Source organism: Gambusia affinis, linkage group LG07 (assembly GCF_019740435.1).
Source record: "Gambusia affinis linkage group LG07, SWU_Gaff_1.0, whole genome shotgun sequence".
In the NCBI taxonomy this organism is placed as follows: domain Eukaryota; kingdom Metazoa; phylum Chordata; class Actinopteri; order Cyprinodontiformes; family Poeciliidae; genus Gambusia; species Gambusia affinis.
Genome location: NC_057874.1, coordinates 19,677,331 through 19,701,844, shown reverse-complemented (window position 1 = coordinate 19,701,844; position 24,514 = coordinate 19,677,331). Strand labels below are relative to the sequence as shown.

General features: G+C 40.4%; 1 protein-coding gene across 3 annotated transcripts in view; it reads right to left on the bottom strand.

The window, feature by feature from the left end:
• The window catches only part of pax7a (paired box 7a), a 58,058-nt gene that overhangs the window by 19,633 nt on the left and 13,911 nt on the right, over positions 1-24,514 (bottom strand). For all 3 annotated transcript variants that reach the window (XM_044122055.1, XM_044122056.1, XM_044122057.1), the window contains 3 exons: positions 12,164-12,363; positions 2,129-2,294; positions 394-590 (listed from right to left, as the gene is read on the bottom strand). In XM_044122055.1, the coding sequence (XP_043977990.1) occupies positions 394-590; positions 2,129-2,294; positions 12,164-12,363 (563 nt within the window). The remainder of the gene's footprint in view (positions 1-393; positions 591-2,128; positions 2,295-12,163; positions 12,364-24,514) is intronic.

The window sequence follows — 24,514 nt, the reverse complement described above, 5'->3', positions numbered from 1 at the left end:
ATCTGCATGTGCTCTCTCTGCGCGGTGCAGGATTTAGATGTCCCAGGAAAGTAGAAAACCGCTGTTTGGAGCAGCTTGAGCACTACTGGTTGCTATCAAGATGAATTTTAATTTGTTGATGTTAATCCAATTGTTTTACAAATGTAGCAATTTGGAGTAGCTAAAATAAATCCAGGGCTTTGGAAAGGCGAACATAAAAGCCCACACTGGCAGTTATTTTAGCTGAACATGCTGTTTCTGAATCTTAATTTCAGTGGAAAAAAAAATATAAAAAATGCAATTACATATCCTTAGCTGAGAGAGGAGGAGGAAAGCTGTGGAATAAAGAACGATATCAACACCTATGAGAGAAGAAGACGAGGCATGAGGCCTTATAGGGCTGCTGGATCTGACCTGTGGGGAGAGCCCGTTGCCAACAGGGTTCATGTGGTTGCTGGAGGCGGAGGGGCTCATGAACGTATCGGAGTAGCTGGAGAAGCTGTGTCGATTGGACGACAGGCCGTACGCAGAGCTGCTGTCGGCGCTCAGACCACCCTGATGCATGGAAGACGGCGGCAGAGGCTGTGGTCTGTGCAATGTGCTGCTGCCCTCTGACATAAACAAAGAATACACACAACATTAATGTTCTGCACCGCAACAACAGAAATCTTTGCGACAAAAGGCTCCAATTGAAGTGCAGAGTGGATTTTATTGACCCTCCTATACTCTGATACCTCTGATTAAATTTCAATATTTCAATTAAAAGCAGCTTGAATCTGATATTGACATAAGAACAACTGTTCTAATGGCCTCAGGAGTTGTTGGAGATCATTAGTGAACACAGCTGAGGACCAAAACAACTTACAGGTCAGGGAGGGAGAAAGTTATTGAGAAGTTAAGTCATACATATTTATCTTAAGCCTACCAAGAAACTGGTGTCCACTAAGATTTGGATAAGATATTATGGGTAAGAAGAGCATTTATCAAATAGGCAACCTGCTGGCAGGGTAACAAATGTTCTTGGTTTCCAAAAACTGGCATTCATAGACCAGTAGTAAAAATAGTCATTGTTGAAACAAAGCTCTTACAGGCGATGCTTAAAGTGTGCCACAAGTCATGCAGGATACACAGCAAACGTCTAGAAGAAGGTTATCTGGTCAGGTGGAACCAAAACAAAAACTATCTCCACCCTGAAACGTGATGGGGAATGTTTTGAGGTGGATAACATGGTGAATGTAGCTTAACACAGGACGACTCTGGAAGTAAACCTCTTTGATGCTGCTTATGCAGGACACTGACCAGAATGATGAGCTACTATAGGAACAGTTTATATGAAATGCTAGGAAGTCCTAGTCAAAGTCCAGACATGAATACAATTGAGAAACTGTGGCAAGACTTGAAAAGTGCTGCTTACAGACACTCTATCCCGTCTGACTGACTTGAGCTGCTGTTATTTAGCAGTGACAAAACCTCCAGCTTTAACTGCAGCTAAAGATGGTTCTAGGAAGAGAACCCACAAAGGCTAAATAAAAATACATTTCATTTTTCTATTTGCAAAATATTTTAAAAACGACATATCAGTTTCCTTCTTCTTCACAATTATCAGCTACTTTGGTGGTTTGGCAGCGGCGGTCAGAAGGTTTGGTGGTGCTGATGGTCATTTTTTCCAGGGCAGCGATAATGTAGCTTCGCACCATCAGCGTATGAATGTGTGTGAAGCGCTTTGTAGTCCACTAAAGTGCTACACAAATACAGGCTATTTCCATTTAATTTGTGTTGGTAAATCGCATAAAATCCTAATAAAATACACTAAATCCTGTGATCGTTGAAAGCTTCTGCCAGGCGTTTCCTGAATCATCTTTAGAAAGCAAATTTCTTAGTAAAAAGTGTAAAGCTCCCATGTGACCCTTGCTTGTAATGTAAGACTTGTCTTTTTCTCACTGTGACAAAGATGTGATTAGAAAGATAACAAGCTGCTGCATGCTTCTTATATGCAGCACATGATTCATGCAACTGTATTAACATGTACATGAAAAATGGATGGCATACCACAAATAAATAGGACTAATGCAATATTTAACAAAATTGAGTTAAAACCAGCGGACAGAGCATTCTGTATGTTTTGGATGTTGGGCTGCGTCAGATTTACCCTGTGATAGCGTGGTGCTGGGGTAGCTGGTCTCCGGCAGCTGGTAGGTGGGTAAAGTTGGCATCCCCGTGGGTGGGAATCCGCCGGGAAGCAGGTGGTTGAAGGCTGCTAGCTGATTGGCGCCGGCCTGCTTGCGCCACCGAGCCCGTCTGTTGCTAAACCACACCTGCAAGTTGGATAAAAACACGTAACTTCAAAAAGTAGCTTCAGTTTCTCTTTAGCTGGAGTCCTTCTTCTTTAATAGTGTGTGTTAGCTTGAACTCTAAGAGGGAGTTCTGCCACCTGTGATTAATCTGGTGAGAACAGTAGCACTGCAGCTGTTAGCTGACTGTCTGCAGCCCTTATTGGGAGCTCAGTGGCCTGTATGTGTTGTTCTTAAGTGGTTGTGATCTGTGTAAACAGGCAGCTCTAAGCTTCCTTCAGAGGGAAGAAGTCACTGAAAGGTCAGAGGCAGGCCATTAGTCTGCATCACACCCCTCTAGTAAGCTTGAAAAGCTAAAAGACATTTTGGTAAATGATGATGTTTTCCAAGATATAACTGTAAGGTGAATTTTTTGTTGTTTATTAAGTTGCAAGGTATGTTTTAGGAGTAAAAATAAAAAACAAAAAAAAATTCAAGTAGTACGGTAACAAAATGAGCAGCATTACCATGTCACTTCTCTGAATGAAAGGGGAAGAAAATAGGGAGTCTTTAGAATGGCAAAGATTTACACATTTTAAAAAGGCTTCTGCTTCAACAAAACATGAATATAATCAGGCGCCTTTTGAAAAGAGCCAGCAACCTGTTCCATTTAGCCGAGACAAGGCCCGGGCTTCGCTGTGTGCTTGGGGTTGAAGGACATTGATCTATGCCTCGCACAGGCAATTCATCAGAGTTTAATACACTGTCAGCGCAGTTCATCTACTGTTGTGTTTCAAACGGCCAGCGCTATTGTGAGAGCACATGAAAGAGGGGGACAAAAGGCCCTCCGTACGCCAGCGAGAACAGTGGACACAAAGAGGGGGCGTCCCTTTTAAACAGGTCTTAAAGAGGGACACTTTCAAGGCGACTTACACAGAGACGTACTCTGCATTTTGAGGGCCCGCCTCTTTTTTGTGTGCACAAACATACATATAAACTCGTACGGGCCTACAAGGGATCTCAGCCTTGCAGAGATCTTAATTCGAATGTGGTTTTTTTCTACGCAGTTGTTTCTTCCACAAAGACTTTTTTGCTTTTAACTCAGTTTGCAAGGGAGGAAATAAGATACAACAGGCAGCGACTGTGTCAGCTTTTCAGAAAAGGACAAATCTTGGGCTGTACAAGCGAAAAACCAACAGGAAATCTTTAACCAAAGCACGACTGCTTCTAAAGGCCGAGTCTGAATCTCTTCAGTCGGCTATTACAAAACAAACGCGAGGTGTAGCTTGGGGAAATTTTTCCTATTGGGATGTAGTGGAGCGTGCTCTGAGGTTTGAACTGAGCACCGACTGGGCCAGACAAACAGCTGCCTGGCTCAAGGGAGGGAGGGGGCGCACGGTTGGGGGTAGGGGTAGTGGGAGGTGCACCCCCTTCCCTCCACACACTCCCAATCACCCCACCCGGCAGTGCCACTTCACCTTCGACCTCATCCACTCACAACACTCCTTCTTGCATGCTCACTTTAACTTCCTTCCTTCTTTTGTCATCCAAGCTCAGGAAGCCGGTGCTTCATCATGGCGGACACAAAAACACCTGAATGTTAAAGTTACTTTTCTCTTTCACTACTTTCCTTAACTCAGTGTTTCCATTTTCAGTTTCGGCTTCACCTTAAAAGATTAATTCAGCCATGTGTTGTGTTTGTATTGATATCCTGCAAATTGTACTTTTACTTCCTTCTTCTGCATCTATATTTGGCTTGGGTCTTTTGTTTCCACAAAAACAATATATTTGTTTAGTAAAAACAAATATATGCACACATTTCACTCTCTGATGAAGACTAGAAGAATGTGCCTAATCTATGACTTTAAATTAGTAGATCATTTTTAATCCACAGAAGATTTTGGGAACATCAAGACATGCATTGTTCATGACGTTATCTGATGAAGGAGATGTTCATTTAGATGCATGTCAAGAGATTTCAAAATAGTCATTGGAGTGAATTATGTTACAGCTTAGAGCTCAGTAAGCTTTTGAAATGATATATAGCAAATTCATGATCAGGCACAACATGTAGATTTTACATTTTGAATGCAAACTCATATTCTCTCTTAGACCTTGAACTAGATGCCTGTGTCCATACTGAAATATAATATCTATTGTCTGGACTTGTTTCTTCTTTGAAGCTTAACCAATATGATTTGTTTTAAGTAGAAACTAATTTGTCCTGATGAATTTTCAAACCTTTCCTCTGTGTGTGATCTAGCTTCAACTAGAGAGCTGTTTAAAGCTGAATAAGAGGAAAGACACTGATCAGAATCAAAAGGTAGAAACACAAGTCAGCTTATCTCACAAGATTACATCATGTGCTCGTTACATCTCAGTTCTGAGTCAAAGTAAGGAACCCAGACAGAAGTTGGAAAACAGCCTTAGAAGGAGTCTTCCCTGCTATTATTTTTTTTAGGGTTGGTGCTCGTCAAGCTGATGGACAACACGTCAACTCCTCTGGAGTTAAGACCTCTTTTTTTCTTTGTTTAATTTCTCCCTTAGATTTTGTTAAATAACTCCAGTTATGCAGAGAACCTTTATGTTTAATTTTTGAAGAGGAAAAGTGATAAAGTTTTTATATATTTAGACTTTATGAGCTGTTATTACTCTGAATACTCATTCTTGAATGATTCATTTGACCTTCTCTTTAAGTAGTCACCAGATTTAACATTTCTGGGTGTTTTATGTTTAGTTTATACTGTAATTTAGAAACTTTTTTTCCCCATGAAATATTTCAATCTCATTTATGTCCGGATGAAATTTGGCAATAAGATGGTTCCTAATGAAGAAAAATATTCACACCTTAGCATTTCCTTTTAACATTTCTTCAGGCTGCTAATAATTTTATACATACAGATAGCTCAATAAAAACATGATCCATTACTGCAAATGGTTTGTCTTAGGGTGCAAAAGTGAAGTAGGAAGAGATAGAATTGCAACATTACTTTGAAAAAAGACCTCGTCTAACACCTCTGTTGAGTAAGGATGCACAGACAGGACATGCAGTGCATCCAGTCTAATATAAGGAGGAAAAGAGGGAATCATAACACACAAAGTGGCTTTCTCCAACAGTCATCAGAGTCTTAGCACAGACAGGGATAAACAAGCACTTGAGTGGGGCTGCACATGTGCCCATACCCTATCACCAGCATGCATATATTACCAGCCCAGTCTTCTTGTACGTGCACACATCGACTCTAGCACAGACTACGACACACAGCCCGAAGCTGAGGATTTGAGGCTGTGTGCTCTGGAACCTGATCACAAAGTCACCTTGGAACAGAAATTCTCCTCGACTCTCCCCAATCCGGTTTAATTCTCTGCAGAGACATAGACAGCTGCAGAGCTTCTTCATTGTTACCCTCTTTTACCTATGAGTGCGTGGCCTGAATTCACGAGGAATACACTTCTGTCTCATTTTCTCCCAGTAAATACGACATGTGGACTGGTCTGTATTGCTGGATTGTGGTGGAGAACGTTATTTAGACCCATTTAGGTTAAAGAGACATCATCAAGAGTCAAGTCTAACCCGGGAAGGAAGAACAAAGAATAAAGCAGAACAATTGAGCTGCGGTTGTGCATCAGGGAAAGTGTGTGCCAAAGTGTTTCTTCTCCAAAGATATTATGGCTCTCATGGTTTCTTCCCTGATTAATACTCTTTGCTTCCCAGGCTTGTCAGGGGCAAGCAATGTTTAAAAGCCAGAGAGCCAGTTTTTCCTCTACGTAACATTTACAGGCACAACATGACCCATCAAAAACAGAGAGCTTGTTGATTTCATGACTGCCATCCATCTAATCATCCATCCATTTGCTATCACCCTTGTCCCTAGTGGGGTTAGGAGGGTTGCTGGTGCAAACGTTCCAGGCGAGAGGCGGGGTCACCCCGGACAGGTCTTCAGTCTGTCACAGGGCAACACAGAGACCGACAGGACAAACAACCATGAACACACACACTCACACCTAAAGAGAATTTAGAGAGACCAATTAACCTGACAGTCATCAACTGTGGGAGGAACCTGGGCTGGGAATCGAACCCAGGACCTTCTTGCTGCAAGGCAACAGTGCTACCAACTGCACCACTGCGCAGCCCCAATTCAATTAAACAAATATATTTCAAATATTTTTTTCACCAATGTTGTCACTATAAAATGAAAAATATAGAAAAACAACACACAAAAAAACTATTAACAGATTTATTAAATAGCATCTCTTTTTAGAAACGGTGCAACAAGCACTATTATTTTGTCTTTGTCATTTCTTACAGGTCAAAAGCCACTGTGGACGGCCAAAGAGCCACAACATGTGGCTCACATGCTGAGTGTTGGAGCTCTCTGGTTTAGTTGGACTCCTTCCAGTTTCACAGTTTAGTTTCACTTCACAAATATGAACTTGTTCGTGTCGGTCTGTCACATAAAATTCTTGGAGTTTTGTGGTTTTAACCTGAAGTTCAAGAGATATGAATAATTTTGCAAGGCAGGATGACTTTAAGCCTGCAATCTGATAGAATGTAAAATACTAAATGCAGTGATGAAATCTGAGTCTGTGGTTTATGGTTCACTCCACATTGCTTCATCTCTGTTAATCTTCCTTTCAGTGTTAGTCAAAAGAACTGATTTTGAGCGATTAAATTCCTTTTTATCCTGGCTGATCAATGATAGTGGGCACTCATGCCAACATTGTAAAGCCATGACAGTGCACCACAGAGACCGAAAAATAAAAAATCCACTATGTGTTGCTTCTCTTAAACAGGATCATTTACATTTGAGAATTGCCTGTTTACACAATCCTCCATGAATTCTTTTCCCAAAGACAAGTCTTGAATATGTGACGCCTTTCAAGAGCCAATTTGCAACATTCGGTAGATGAATACCAGGAGCCGACAGATAATGACAAAACAAAATGTGCTGCTGACTTCATACCCATAAAAACGCAGAAGAGGTGATGCAACTGGCTTCAACAACACACCAAATCCTCTTCTGCCTCATACCACGCAACACCCCCCCCCTTACCCATGCCTCACACGTCCTCCTCCTCTTTCCCTTTCCTCTTTCTTCCCCTCTGATTCCCTCCCTGCTTGCCTTCCAGACTGGCACTATGCTAATTAAAGTAGCTAGGAGTGTGAATTTGTGAGGAGAGTGGGATTAGCTTGATAAGTATCAGGAGTACAGAAGCACTGTACCAAAGTCATTTAAATTCTAATAATAAGAAAGTGTTAGAACATTCACTCTGATGCATTGCAACAATTTCATCCCGACAATCTACACAAATCCTATTTATTCCTTTATGAGTAGTAAACCCGCACTGGCGGGAATACAGTTGCCTGTTGGGTTTGGTTGCTACCACTCGGCGCTATTGGGATTTTTTTTCTTCACAGTACTGAAACTTGACTGATAGCACAACCATGAGGAAATATAAACATGGAATACCTTACATTTCCACTAACCTGCTTAAAACCACCTGCATGAGGCTAAACTCAGCTTTAAATGTATTTTACACCCAGCTAAAGATGCTAGCACACAGCCACTTATAGGTCTTTTCTGTGTGCTCTCATTCAGAGCAGCGCAAGCCACAGATAAAGAAAGAAACTTTTTACCAAATTGATTTGCATGCTTCATAAAAAGCAGTGCTTATGCCTTATTAGATTCCACTAACTATAATAGCTACACGGAGGATGTTTATTGGTAATGAAAGAGGACCTATGTGACAGATTTGGTAAAGCGAGCCGGCAGCGGCATGCTGAGATGATGAGCTCCGGTTGAGACGCAGGAGTCTGTCTCTTAAAAACTTCAGCCTAAATAGGAGGGAAATGCAATTTGCTTCATGTGTAAGAGCTGATTTACAGCGACCTGCTGTCCATTGCCTGCACATCTCTCCCCCTGCGCGATGCTTCCCCACCTGATCCACCACTCAGCAGCACTCTTGTGAAATGGCTTTGTTGCCTGCTCTTGTTAAAACTGAGGGGTTATCAGATGGAAGTAGCAGAGCACACTGCATCCGTGGCGGATACAGAGAAGGTAGACTTGGCAGCGTCCCCTCCTACAGAGACAGTCTGGAACTAATTGCTGAGAGATATGGATCACATCCCACAATTTGTCAGCCGGGGTGATAAAACCATTGCACGGTTTGTGGTGGTAAAGGAGCACCGGCAAGTTCTCTGAAAGGGGGCAGCGGGGCTGATCAAGATAGATGCTCAGAGGGTCTTAAAATGGCAGACGAGGGCAGATGCCAGGCAGTTAGCTCTGTTTATGAGTTTACGTTGTGAGTCAGCGCTAAGCCAAACACTCATCACTCATATGATGATCCAGCTTTTAATTTTACAGCTCTGCGTTGACTGGCGGCCTTGTTTACAGAGGTGTTAGCCTCATAGTTTACCTCTGCTCTCAACCCAAAAACTGCTTTCCACATTATCGCCATCTTAAAAGACAGACAGATAACAGTGAACCATGACAGCTCACACAAATTTGCGGATAAAATATGAGCGTGTGGGACCCCGGCACGGACCTCGGCCCGTAATTTCTCTCTCAGCCTCAAACTGCTGCAAGTTTCTGGATGACATCTGGAAGATGCGTCATTGCAGCTGTGCTGGAGGAGCTTTGCACTCTGGCCAAAGGGTCTCGTCTCCTGGCCTATGACAGGCCATTCAGGCACCAATGTAGCAGCCCAGCTGGTGGACATCTTCTCATGTACACTCACATTTCAGTAACAATCTTTCACACTATCAGCTGTCCAAAGTGGTAAAAGGAGATGAATATGCATGTGTGTAATTCCGAATCAGTTTTTAAAAGCGATGATCCTTCTGGAGCAAAAGCTAGAAAAAACTATTAGGCTTTTCACAAAGTGATTTGACAATGTGTTCTTTGAAGCATGCAGACTGCGGCACCACTGTTGGCATTATTTATTTTAGCCATCAGTACCCTTTTCTCCATAACCTTCTCAGAAAATTAAGTTTGAGTTGACCTTTTGAGACTTTCAAAGCCTCAAAGAATTAGATTATGAGGAAAACAGCATTAACAAATTACAGCCGCGGCTCAAATTCCTCAGGTTTTCACATGACATCATTTAAGTCGATTATCCAAATGTAAAGAGACAGAAGTAACTCCGGTGGCATTCTTCTCCCGTACTTCTCACATTTTGCACCACGGTTATTTGCGGCTCCATAAACACTCCGGCGTTAACGGAAGAAATAAATCTTTTAAATGACGTGTCACAGTCCTCAATGATGACTGAAGAACAGAACCAGCCCTAGGATATATATGGCTCTAAATAAAATTTGATTTGTGAACCTTATATGTACCATAATTAAAAAAACAGAAAACAATAAAAAAAAATACAAATGTTTTATGATCAACACTGTTTGTCAGAAAACAAGCATTGCACACTCTAATCATACCTCCTCATAGTAAAACATGGTGTTGGCTGCATCATGTCATGGTGACAGACAAGCAGTTTATGCTGCACTTTACATTTTTATTAGTAAAAATGTTAAAACCACCCAAAAATGTTTAACTTTATGTTGTTTGGGACCCTGAGTCTATTTTGGAGGCCATCCATCCAACAACAAACCCCTCAACTCTTATTCCTGTTAATTAATCCTTGTTTACCAACGATTATTCATTATACACATTTAATGTTACAGTTTTAACTAGAGGGAAAGTTAGTCACATAATAGCTAGATGTGTATTGCTTGACTCACATTCATTTCTTATGTTGTTCTTTGTTTTTGTGGCTTTTAAAAGATTGAATGATCATGGATCTCCTTCTTATTCTTTTCAAAAACCTGAATCCAGATCAACCAAAATCAAAGCCAGCCATTTTTTCTAATGTTGACCCAGTTTTATGCCATTTCTCTTAGGAAGCTCTTTACATTCTGAATAAATTAAATCATATTTATTTTGAATGTAGAGCTTCAACTTCTGTTTTCTCCATTGATTTGTCACTTGTACATATAATATTTACATTTGATAACTTGTCTTCTGAGGGTCCTATAAGCTTTTGCTTAGTTTTCTTGTGCCGGCTCTACTGAAGAATAACAATTGAGTACATTTGTTAAATATATGATAATATAGAAAACAAGAAACAAATTGACTAAGTCTGATTCTACTGTAGACATATCATGATGCTTTAATCCCTGAAGATGAAATGCAAAATTGAAATGAACTTTTTAAGACAATGTAGGGTAATATTTACATTAAACTCTCAGCAGAAGCTCTTAGTTCTCCGCCACTGGACATTCTGCACTCTTTCTTTACTCAGACATACTGAATACCCCTGCATGTTGGGGGGGTTTGAAGATGGACAGTGACATGTGTGGAATCAGTTACCAACTCTGCGTGTTTGTGGTGTGATGAACAGTTAGCATGCGGTGAGGAGTTTGGGCCGTTTCAGAGTGAGTGTGAACCACTGGGGTAAGAGGAGAGGGGTGCCCCAGACTTTTTTTTTTCTCCAGCAGTTGATTGATTAATGTTGTTGTCGGGGCATGGGGTCCCCAGAGAGGATGAAGAACTCTGTGTGATATGTGGAGGATTTTACAAGCAGCGGCGAGCTTGAAAGTGGTAGGATGAGATCCTGGCCAAAGGCCGAAATGAGAAATCCATCAGGAATGCATTCCCTTTCACTCTTCTCCTAGTTTATGCTCCCTTCCCATCTTTAGAACAACAGCTGTTGCTGTAACTCTACTGTACACATCTTCCTTCAATCTTGCACTACATTGTGGGGAGTTCAGGCTGTCAGAGTGGCCTCCTTAGTTTAGGGTGTGAAATAAGGAAGCGTTTCTGTCAAACTGCTTCACCATTAAGGATAGTAGCATGATAAGAAGGAAAACGTGTCCATGATGAATGAATGTATTACACTGGAGAAGTATTCATACCCCTTAAGGTTTATAATCCTGAGTAGCCAATTACCTGAGGAATCAGTGTGTCTTTTAAACTCAATATGAGTAGAGCTGTGCTATGAAAGTCTCAGAGCTTTTTTTTAGAGAACATTAATGAATAAAAATAATGATAAGACTGAGTAATACAGTAGATAGGCCAGGGATAAATATGTGGAAAGATTTAATGTACGGTTAAGTTGTAAGTCTCAAGCTTTAAACATATTATAGAGCACAGAGCAATCCGTGATATTAAAATAGAAAGAGTGTAGGACATCTCCAAGTGTCCCAAAACTGACAGGCCAGGCATGGAGAGCAATAATCAACGAATCAGCCAATAGGCTCCATGTAACTGTGAAGAAGCTGCAGAGCTCCAACTGCTCCGTTTGGAGGCTGACAGGAAAAATAACCTTCATGAAGAAGTAGGAAGAAGAAAGTTACTCATAAAATTTGCAAGAAGTCCCACATGCAATTTGCTAAAAGCAATGCAGGAGACAAAGTGTTCGTTTAAAATACTGCACCATCTTACTGAGCAAACTATTGCAATGGTGAAACACGGTGGTGGCAGCATCACCCTGAGGGATTATTTTCCCCTGCAGAAGGAGTGGCTGGTCACAACCTAAATATCAGAACTTTGTAAAAAAAAAAAATAACTGAATCCGTTCCACCTCACAATGCGCTACTTTGTTGGTTGCTGACATTAAATCCAGGTTAATTACCAGTAAGTTGAAATTTGTGGCTCTAATTTGAACTAAGTGTGTAAAAATTTAAGGTGTAAGAACATTATGTTAAAGCAATGTGCAGACTCAAATTATAGAGAAAGGCAAGGCTTTTTCCTTGGTGACATTCAGTGTTTCTGCGGCATGTAGCCCTAAAGAGGCATTGAAAGATAATGCATCCTACTCACAAAGACATAGTCCCTGTAAAAATCAAAGAATGGCCAATCTTTGCTTCATTTTTGATTCAGTTAAGGTTAAATTGCATACAGCTCTGTTGGACCTACCTGTACTCTGGCTTCTGTGAGTTTTGTCCTCTGAGCCAGCTCTTCTCGGGTGTAGATGTCGGGGTAATGCGTTCTCTCAAAAGCTTTCTCCAGCTCCTCCAGCTGCTCCGCTGTGAAGGTGGTGCGGCTGCGCCTCTGCTTCCTCTTCAGGGGCAAATCTGGCTCCGAATCAACATCCGATCCGTCGTCTGTGCGGTTACCTGAGGTGAAGAGAAACGTAATGAGAATCTAGTCGAGAGGACTTTGGGAGAATTAGCTGTTTGTGGAAAAGTTACGGCGTTATCTGCATTCTAAAAGGGGCTCTTTTGTTGTTCGTGATGCAGGGTTTGCATCGGAGAGGATTCAAATGACAGCTACTTTTCTCTCCGTACACAACTGGGAGAATATTATCTTAATCTGTGGATATTTATTTAATATAGAAGAGGCCCTGATATGCAATCCTGCCTGTGAGAGGGGGCCCAGAGGCTGTGGAGGCAGGGAGCTGAGGGGGAGTGGGCTGCCAGTGGGTAGAGGGGTTAATCTGCAGAGGCCACCTTGCTGCTCCTCACCCTGTTTTTCTCTGTCATTGGCCCAGGGCATACTGCTCATACACAGCTCAGCCAAAGTGCATAAAAAAGAGCACAATATCGCACCAAAACCATTCAGTCCCATGTGTTTCCACCTGCTGTCACCGAATGAATTAAAGCATATTTTACATTACTTTTTCGGCATTCAACTAAGCTGAATTTTTGCTCGAGGAACACAGATACAGCACAAAGCTGTACAATCCAGGCCGACAGGGAAATTTTTGACAGTAAATACGCATTACCATTATAACTGAATTTAGAAAATTGCATCATTTTCACCTCCTCTGCATGTCTATTCAAACTACATGGCCCTTTTCATTTCATGTCATAAAATTCTTATTTTCATAATTTCCTCATTGAGACATTGACAAGGCAGAGTGATGTGCCAGTGTTGCTCCAGGCCTAGTTGGATTGCATCATGCTCAGTCCAGAAAGTGTGGGAGAAGGGAAAATAAAGGGAGATGCTGAAGAAGAGGGCGCGTGAAGAGATTTCGGGTTCTGACAGAGGCCCTTTGCCATCCGGCTCCGGTGGAAATGCGCACCTGACTCTGGCTCTTTGTTTCAGCTCACTCCAGTCAAATCTATCAGTGGACAAAAGAACACTCAGACCTTGTCTCCAAATAACAACTGTGAGAACAAAAGAGCAACAGAGCTGGCGGAGACTCAAGGCCAGCTCCAGAGTTTAATTAAACAAGGAATTATGGGATTATATGGAGACTATCATTACAGGCCACTCCACCAGTCTTCTGCGAACATTTTTTGTCCCCCTGAGCTCGTGCTCGACGATTCCGTGCGGATTACATGTGGCCGCAGGACATGAGGCCGCATTCATTAAATCAATTCTTCAGTCTTATCCTTTTTAATAAAGATTGATTCTTGAAGCACAAGCTCGCTCGGGCTGTAGAACACCCTTGAACATACAAAGTTGAATATGTACATACAGCACATATCCCTTTGTTGGTTTTCATGAAGATGCGAGTATCCATTTGCTCTGTAACTCGCCATGACGACACTTGAGAGCAGCGCAGCGGTCTGCGGATCACTTTGCAAAGTCACCTCCGCGTCCCCGCGGGGGAGACGCCGGGGTCAGAGTCGACACATGCTCAGTGGGTTCTGAGCAAGACGCCACCGTCCTCTCCTCCTCAAATTATCTCTTTTCTTTGCCTTTTTCTTTGTTGGAGATGTTCTCACAAACTTTAGCTAAACCGACCTCACAGTTTCTCACTGTACAGTTGAAAACACGTATTACATTTGACAATTAGACTCAATCTTTTTTTTCTAACAATCTGACATTGAATCAGAGTAAGCATTTCCATTTCTATTTATCTAAGTGCAAAAAATAATGAGATAAAAATGTATTCAGAGATTCTTTTGTTATTAGTCAGAGTATTGTCATTTTGGCAAAGTCCAGCTAATGTTGAGATCAAGGATTTTTAAGATTCTTTCCCACTGAAACCAGTCCCACCAATATGGACTGAAGGCCACTCAGATAAGAAGCAGCCATTCCTCCAAAAGAAAGAATACAATTTGGACAACTACCTTAATTTTGGAAGAAAAATGGGAAAGCTTGCAAGCCTGAGGACACGATCCCAGCTGCAGTATTATGCTGTGTGGGATTGGTGCACTTCACTAAAAAGATCTTGAGAAAAGAAAGTTATGTGAAAAGTATTGAAATCACATGTGAAAAAAGCAAGGAAATTAAAACTGGAGTGCAACTGAGTCCAACAAATGGACAATGAGCCTGAGAACAGAGCAAAATTAGTTACAAAGTGAATTAAGTACAAGAAAGTCAGTGTATGAGAGTGGCCATCATAAAGCCTTGATGTTAGTAAATTTAACTCCTTTTTACAGCTAAACGAAGCTGTAAGGAGCTCATTTTTAGCACCTTGTAGCTAAAAAGGATTTCGTGAGGTAGCGTAGAAACCTGGCTCAGCTGCGCCAGTACTACAGGAGGAATGTTCCACCTATTGTGAGAATCCACAAAATGTCTTTCCAAAGTCACACAGTTTAAGACACAGTTCTACTAAATACTGGAGTCATTCCTGCAAATGTCAGAACAATAAAAAAAAGTACCGTAAAGAAAAAAGACTCTCCAAAGAAATTTTCTCATTATTCTGGCATTTGTCAAATAGAAATAATTTTGCCAATACCCAATGGTCTAAAAAAAGACAATGGTTACCTGGCTTTTTAATACAGTATATGTAAATTTGTGGTTTCAACAGCATCCTGATAGACCTCAGCAGCGTATGGCTTGTACTGCTGTTCCTCATGAAACCTGCAGAGCCAACACATCTGCTGTTGTACATGAACCAGAAGCACAAGGTCAGCAGCGCTGCCTGTAATGAGTGAAGGAAAATGGAACACGGCACATGTTGTTGGAGGCCAAATGGGACCTGGACATGAGGTAAAACTCATCTGTATGCCAACTAAAACTGACGACAGAAAGTACTCCGAAACACATGGCTGCTCTCTCCGCTGATCTAAGAAACGACCTGAGACACACAGACAGGCAAGAAAAGAGAGAGGAAATCACCGCCTTTCAGGCTGCTTTATGCAAAGTAAGAGCCAAATAAATAGCCAAAATAAGGCCCTGCAGGACTGATCAGGTCAATTCTTTAACAGTGCAAAAAGGTAAACTCTAATTAGACCTTTGCATAATACCACTGCTGTAATTTCCATTCAAAGGTTCATGCGATATTGGTAAACCACTCATGCCTTGTCTCATTACTTATTGTCCAATTAGAATCTCATTATGCTGCATCCAGTGGGCACGATTAGTGCCGTGTACTCTGCTCCAGGGGCCCTGCAAGGTTTTACCTCAATATTGATTTAAAATTGTGGCCATCATGAATAGGAATTAATCAGGTTTACACTCTGCTTTGTCAAGGTAAAAGCCTGATTAGGCTACAGAAAGAACTCCGGGGGCAGTGAAAGCTGCAAGCCCACATTCCCACATTACAATACATTTCATGGATTTTCCAAAAAACATAATTGTAACACGAAAGTTTGAACTGACCAAATATATATAAATATATACATATCCTCTTCCAAGCTTCACTGAGCATCTTCACAAGTTTTTTTCTGTTGTTTTGGGGTTATTATACATGTTTTGCACCAATAAACATTAATCTCTGGAACACAAGATGGTAGAACCTTCAGGCATTTATAAATTATAGCTGGGAATAAACTGGTGTGTGAATCAATCCAAAATACCAATCATATCAATACCAAGTCAGTGTAACTTCAATAGTAAGTTTGATATAATACTGGTATTAGTACCAGTGATGCTTTACTTAATACCAAACTGATAACAAAATATGTAGTATTGCACACCTCTATAAACTGTAAACTAGACTTGTTAAGTTACACGACTCAAACTTAATTTCCCCATATGACTTAACTAATTTCTATTTCTTTATCTCAACTAATTTCTCTTTTTTTGATTGGGATTCTTAAGAATTCAAGAAAAGAAAGAAAATATTTCTCTTGTAATTATTATAAAAGTTGCTTACATTCAATGGGCAGGCAAAGAGGTAATAAAACGATTGTTTGACTGACAGGTAACTTCCTTTTTTACAACCTGCAGCAGAAGGCAGGGTGACACATTGACCACAACAAAAAGTAGCACATATCACAATCATTGATCTATGCAAGATACTCGGTATACGTACAAATCAACGCTTGACAGTCGTATCATGCAACATCGTCATAAAAAATGTTTTATGCTGAAAAAACAACAACAACCACAACAAAGAAATCAGAAAAGGACAGAAAGCACTTTGTTTAGCTTCTGGAGATGTTTCACAGCCTTTTACAGTTGGTTTGAAATATCTTCCAGATGGGATAAGCTTTTCTTTCTCTCCTTCATTTCCTTTGTGCATTAAAATTTAGGAAAACAACTCGCCTGGTCAGAGTCACAATAGTAAACACAGTAAGCATAGATTATTCTGCTAGGTGTTTTATAAGGGTATTGCAATATTAATAAAAATCAGCGAGAATAAAGGTATTTTTACATAAGCTGCTTGAATGCAAGGTGAAAAAAATTTTAATTTTCATGTACCAACAGGAATACGTAGTGAACCGTGTTTAATTAGTGTGAAAGTACTGAATACTCCAAATGAACTCTGTCGACGTGAAGAAGCACATTAGATCGCTTCACCCTGCTGTGGCTGTGCTTTAATGAGCTTTAATTCAGAACAGACCTTTCAGATAAAACACAGCTCTTCCTCTTGAAATACTTGAACTGCTAGTTAATAGTTTGGAGGTTGCAGCGAGGTTTAAAGGCTTTTCCTGCCCCTCTTGCTCCTCTCCTGACCTTTCAGACAGACCCCAGACAGATGGGATCCTCATCACACTTTTTCTCAAAACCAGTCAACGTGTGCATCATCCACCACCTCCCTCCAAACCCTCAGACTTCTCTACCTCACCTCTATCCTCCAGGTTTGTGATCTAATGCTAATTAAATAGCCAGCTGTCTATTTAATGTGGCAATTAACCGAGCGATTTGTTAAGTTACAAGTTTATGATGGGCAACAACAGTAATAAACATAATGTCCCCCAGGCTAGCACCTGGTTTGGAAATGGCCTAAAAATGTTATATATACATATTTATTATTATTATTATTTATTTATTTATTTATTTATTTATTTATTTATTTTCACAAAATCACAGACGGCCTAGAAATACCATGACTAAAGGAATTTCCTTAATTTACTTAATTTATATTTAACTTTCTGAACTCTCCGTTTCGCCGGTGTATAAATATAACAACTCAAGGCTTCATCTCTGAGTTATTGTGATATAATTCACAATGTAAAGGATGATATACATGTCAAGATGTACAGCAAAGAGTAGCGTCTTTCTGTCACCACAACAACTGTTAGACTAGCCTGTAACACAAAATGAATATATGGAAAAGCACCTCATGCCCACTGCTAAATATGGTGGAGGACCTGTGATGCTGTGGGACTCTTTGAATTTTATTAGAGCATATGAAATCTTTAAACTTTCTCTTAAACAGAAATCTGCTGTAAGACTGAAAATGGCTCATCTTTGCCTCATTCAACAGTATATTGACAAAAAAGTCAGATATACATAGAAATTATTCACCTGAGACAAAATGGAGAGTCTATGTTAAATGAAACAAATGAGCGTTCTTTTTTGGAAACGGGGTGTTATACAAGGCATCGATGGGAGAGAAACAACAATCGGCGATCTCATGGAAAACAATTATTTATTAGCTTCGCATGAATAAATGTGCTAAAATTAAAGGTCAATTTTTCAGTGAGAAATTGTGCTACTGCAATAAAATATGCATTTATGTTATGGCTTTTTACATATCTTTGTCAGGGGCATGTGGGAGATGACTAATGTGTGCATAAACCAGTTAAAGCATTACTTCTTTATATTTAATTTTTTTATTTCAAAAAGCACTAATGCAAAGATTAAAAAGTAAATAAATTCTTTAAATGCCTGTTGTAAACATTGTCATTAAAAAGTACAGTAAATTATTAAGCTCTTAAATATTGAAAAAAATAAGAATAGGAAAAACAATCGTTGCACAAAAACATTTAAACTGCTCTAAAAGTGACAAAGAGAAGCTCCCATTTTAGCAGCAAAGGTTCTCCAAATCCCTCGTCTCTGCCTCACCTGTGCAGCCAAACCCTAAGGTAAAGTGGCGCCCTCTTTAACCGCCCCATAGTCTCTCTGTGATATCACAACGCATGGCCTCAATATCAGCCATACCTTTGCAAACTCTCCAAGACAGAGGGACAAAAACAGACAGGGCTTTGGCAGTACAGCATTAGCTCATAATGGCTCATTTTGAAAAGCATATTAGTTCCAGCATAATTACAATCGGGCCTCACGCTCTGTGTTTTGCAGGCATTCACAGGACAGGCTGCTGAGCACCGAGTCACACCAGTTGACTGTGACTGACAGCAGATTTGGTTAAAAATGCTGTTTTTTCCTCCCTCTTTTTTTCCCACAGGACAAAAATAACACCATGTCTTTTCTCCCTGTTTGTGTTGACTTGTTTATTTTGTGCCCACCTTTTGTCGTACTTGATGCCTGCAATTATACTTTTTGTCAGTCAGAGGGGGTGAATATCAAAAGGCCTAATTATGCAAACAGGCCCGCGATAAGAGGCATCTGCCTCAGATGGGATCTGCTATCTCTGACATGCATCTGTCTCTGCGCTGTCTTCTCTGCTCCAGGCCTGCATTTAAACAGGCCTGCCTGTCCCCAGGACTGCATGCGATTCAACCACCAACACTGGAGTTGGAGGGATGCATCGGAGGCGGGAGGAGGGGGGTGGAGGTTCGCACAGCAACATCAAATAACTAACAACTTCTCAATTTGCATTTTTCTGAGAATGGCGCGGCATCTCTCTTTAATGCACTTGCCTGTTCATCCTGAAGGGGTTGCCAAGTTAAAGAAGCCATGAGATTCAAGGCATTCACCGAGGGATGTATGAGATAGGACCCTTGTATGAAAACAAGATAGACGCCAGCGATAAATAAAATGGTTTAAGGACAGATTGTTTTTGGAATAATCTTTTCCTGTGGATATCTCCACACAAGAGAAAGAAAAAAGAACAAAGAATGACAAAAACTCTAAAAGTAATCATAGTGGCAGCTCGGATGGAGCTTATTTAGAAATATTCGATTAAAATGTTCAAATGGTTATAAATCAAGTTAGGTGTTTACTCGGTCCGGTTACAAGCTTGATATCTTTGACCTTCTCTCGGTCATAATTTGACATTTAGCTGAAATTGAATTTGGGTGTGATGTGTGTCCATACGTTAAAACTCGGCCATCTATCTATCAAAAATAAAATAAAATCAGTCTGCTCACAGATGTCACTGGTTTCAGTTTTAACTCCTGTTTATCATATCAATTACTGGTTTATAGCAGGTAGCAGACGGCCAAGGGCGCTCCTGCCAGAATGCATTTCATGTGAATGCTTGAATGCATTAAACTTTTGAACGCAAAATTGACACTCTTTTTCTTCATGCAAGCTTCGTCTATCTGAGAAAATCGTAAAACTTTGTTGTTTTTAAAGCAAATGTGCAATGTTTGACAGTCAAAGTGGGAATCTAGCATCCACATTCCTCAGGAAAATTCCAGTACTTTTCTTCCCCTTGTCTCTCTTACAGAATCACAGAAAAAAGTAGCGGGCTTGAAAAAAAACGGAGGAAAAGGCAAGGGAGGAAGAAAGATGGGAGCGAGGCTCTATAATCTTTGGCTCTCACAACAAACAATTAGGCCCCTTCTCACTGTTTGAGGTGGAGAGTGGAGGGGGGAGAACTCGAAAGAAAGCAGAAGAGACAGAGGAGAGGGAGAGCGATGCTCTTTTATTGCTCTTGTCATATGGATGAAGGCGCAGCGCGTCCATGTGAGCGCACGCTCACCTTCAACAACAGGGCGTCCACTGGGCCTCCCGGCCCCTTTCAGCCCCTAGAGACGAGCACCTCAGGGGGCCATTAGAGCATGAATGGGGGACTGACAGCCCTGTGCAGCTCTGCAGGGCATCCATAAACGCTGACATATTGACTCCCCATGCCTCTGTGCTGCCTGAGTTTTGAAAGCGTGAAGGGCTTGAAGGGTGGGATTCTTTTTCTTTAATGCACTACTGGCTAAAAGTGGGATATTAGTGACAATATAAATGTTTGCTTTTGACTCTAAGTCATGCTTTGTTTCTGCATGGCTGTCTTTACAGCACTGTTAGCAATGAAAATATAAACTCTTATTTTGGCGGCGGTATTTCTTGCTTCAAACGATGGATGTCACTTTTCTTCCTTTACATGATGCAATGTGGGAAGTTATTTAGAAATGACATTTCTTTCTTTTAATTGTGAAGAACAAAACGCGATTAGAGAGGAAAAGAACGCGGTTGTTTTCAGACTTCACAAGATGCAGACCTGTTTTAGCTGCTGCTGCCACGGTTTTACTTCTTCACCAAGTCTGAGCTTTTAAGCAGAATGTCACTGCCTAAACTAAACTCTTTGCTAATTGAGGTCACAACGAGTGTAATGAAATTAAGAGAATGCAAGAAAGTTAAAGAAGAGCCCACGGGGGTCTTTCTGCCAAATGGAAATACAGCCAAAGTCCCGGTCCCCCAACAAAAAAGAGGCACGAAAAAGAAGAAAATCAAACAGCTACGTCTCAGGGCTGTGAGCCGAGGTCTCCTGGAGGAACAAATCTTTTTTTTTTTTCCCCAACAAAGCCAAAGAGAGATTACTGGGCAGCGTACAGGAATGCACAGCGGACATTTTTTTGTGCCTAAGGGAAGTTTTCTAATTTTCTGGACGGCCAGCAAGGACGGCCGGCAAATAATTTTGAAAAGTTGGGGATAGTGAGGACACTAGAAGGGGAAAATGAGGGAAACTTCAACTAAATGTAAAAATGGCAATAAAAAAAAGCTCAAAGCATAAAATGAACAAACAAGAAGCTCACATTTTAACATTAACTGTTCACTTTACTTCTTGTTGCTCCCATAAATCCAAATAAAAGAAAAAAGAAATTTAAAGTTCGAAAAATGTGTGAAATCTTGCGGTATTTCCTTAATAAAACTTCAATTAATATTCCTATAAAAGAGTAAAACTGTAAAACCTCCTCCATATATAACAATCTAATAAGAGCTTTTATTTAGCACAGTCAAGCATTAATTTGTGAGAGCTCTCCATATTGAGGGGTGTAATGTGCACAGCAGAAAAGCTTTTTATACTGCGACTACATATTCCCCAAGGAGAGAATGACTGACGATGCAGAAATAAGCCCATTAGTTGAAAAGAGGGGACAACATTTGAAGTTGTTATTTTGTCGGCGAGGACAGGAGCTCCACCCCACTGTTTGGACAAGCGCTTTTCACATTTTAACTCGGTAGAAGAAAAACACATTTCTGATTTGCAACACTCAGGGAACATGTTTATTGTCTTTGTGGCTGTGGAAAAACACGCACAATTAAAAAACAAATGAATATTTCAGTGGTGCGGCCCTATCAAGACCATAAAATGTGAAATGTTCTGGCCCTAAGTAGCATAGACTAATGGAGATTTTTTAAACCAGCAGACCATGGTCAATGTTCCTTATTCATCACTGAGGGAGCACTGTGCTAAACATAATTACTGTTGCACATTATGTGGCCTATTCCTGTATTGTAATAAAATTAGCCAGAAATGTTTTGGTTTTTTTGTCTTTCCTAATGCAGCTCCACGGTAACCAACGGATGGTTGTAATGCAGCACACTGTCCCGATCTGTGCCAGCTGTCAGAGTTTGACAACCTTAGCTGGCAAGGCAAATTGGAGGAAACTACATTTCTTTCAGCAAATGATGCGGCTCTGACCTGCTCATCTGTCACACAATTTCACACGGACATAATAATGATATTAAAACCTAAGATGTCCCGATGTACCCCGCTCTCTGTTTTGGCATGCTTTATTATTTTACATCATAACAACGGCCTATTTATCCAGATAAATACTTTTTTTTTCCTGAATATTCAGTATTGTGATGAACTGTTCACTTCAGTTTTAGTTGTTTTTTTAAATCTCAGCAGAGAACAAACTGAAACTGGACTAAGAGTTTCTTTAAATACACACAATTTTTAAAGCCCACTCTACATTATGATTGCAATCTAGCTTCCAAATGTTGAGTTACTCCTAATCTATTAAGCCAATAAATACAAGAGCAGAAATTTTATTTGCCTTTTTATCAGAATTCACATCAAAGCAACCGTCTACAATTATAAAAATGTCACTGATTCAGAAGGTTTTTGTCTACATGTGATTACATGCTTTTATTTTGTTTGGTAGATAACGTAGAAGACAAAATGTCTGCAAAAAGACGATGAATATGACGTTAAACTATCAAACTTATAAAATAACACTAGTAGCATACAGTCACAATTAGGGTTAAACACACACTGATATGCAGAGCAGTAGGCAATTTGGGGTTAAGTGCCCCAGAGGCACATTGACATGTGGCAGGAGGAAGCTGGAATCGAACCTACAACCTTTCGATTGCAAGACAACTACTCTACCATAGAGCCACAGTCACCCACAGTCAATATATTTATGGAGAACTATAGTATAAACTTCTACCATATTCTTTTTGTACTTTTAAGTACCTTTTAAGTAGCTATTGCACAAAATAAAACACATTTATTGTGTTTTCTGTTTACAGAGCAACAGCTGTAACACACTAATGTTAGCTGGTTTTTCTGTCAGGCTACCTGTTCCAGTTGGTTGCCAAACAGATTGCCAGCAGTAATTTTTAAAGCAGTTTTGTTTTAAGACTGAATAGTGGGGGCTTGTTATACCATGACTTACTGTTTGTATTTTTTATTTCATTGAAAAAAGAAAAAAAACTTATTTCAGCCTGTTAATCAGCAGTGCAAAGCAACAAGTGATGGAAGGGGCCATATTTTTTGTTTCTGCTCTTACTCTGCATTCTTATTAAAATGATTTTAAATTGTATGAATAGCTTTTTCTCAAATCTTCATATAAGTTATTACTGGTAACCAGGCCATATTAATATGCTTTAAATGCAGATGCCTTATGGGTTTTTTGTCCTTTCAGATTCTAAAACCAACAGGAAGTCCTCATAAGTTCAAACAAAACTAATACATAACAGACAGAAAACAGAGCACAAAGCCACAAAAAGCTCCGTCTTCCTATCTGCAGCCGCAGCATTCAACTCCCCACTGAATGCACATGCATAAAAGCAACAGAAAACTTGTTAATGGAGTAATTGACAGAGGAGTTACATTCTTTATCTGGTGCTTCTGCATGCCTCTTTTCTAACAACGCCGTGGGCCACTGCCCATTTGGCCCATATCACACACGGTCACTGATGGAAAGCTGCCTTTAATGAAGCCGACTCAAGCCTTCCATATTATATACTTAAAGTGCCCATATTTGCTTTGCAAGCCTTTGTCATTATGTAAGATTATCTATGAGCTGGCAACAACTTTCATTTTGTCTTGTAGATAACTTAGGAGGCAAACGACTTCAATTTATGAAATTACATGCCTAATTTCATACTACTTAGAGCCAGAATTAATATAAACTGTCTATAAACAGTCTTGTATGTGCAGTAATGGCTACACACAAATTAATTTAATGATATTTTACAAGCTGTCTATGTTATGGGAGGTTTTTCTGTTTGCTATATAATGTTTTGATGGTCGAATTTCTGAATTTTGACAATGTTACAAGACGAATGGATGCCAGTTTGTCACATTGCAATAATTTCACAGTGACTTGAAGAACTGCAACACAAAGTTTCTTTTGCCAGTTTTTCTTCAGTATGAGGAATAAATGCAGCAAAAGACCAACTCAAAGCAATTAAATGACAACAAATACCTCACGCTTTCCCATTAAAAACGTTTGAAACTAATCTCCCCTGCTGGGAACACTTGTCTCTCCTTGTGGCATGGCTCTGAATCAACACTGAGAGATAAATAAATAGCCTTTAAAGAAAATACAAACATTGTCCCTCTTGTCAAGACACATACCCTCTCGAGAGCAGCTCCAGTCCACTCATGTCAACTCACTCTCTGCCTGTTTCCTCAGCTCTGTGCGCTGAGACACTTCTGTCTAATGAATTAGAAGGATTGCCGTCCCACAGGGCCGAGTGGAGCTCTGTCATCCCTGAGTGTTGTTTTCCCCTCTTGTTCATTGTCCGCCGTCGAAAGGCAATAGTCACCAATCAGGGTTCATTACAGTGGCGAATCTGTGAGTGAACTGCCGACTGCAAGCGCAAAACACACAACTGTCCGGG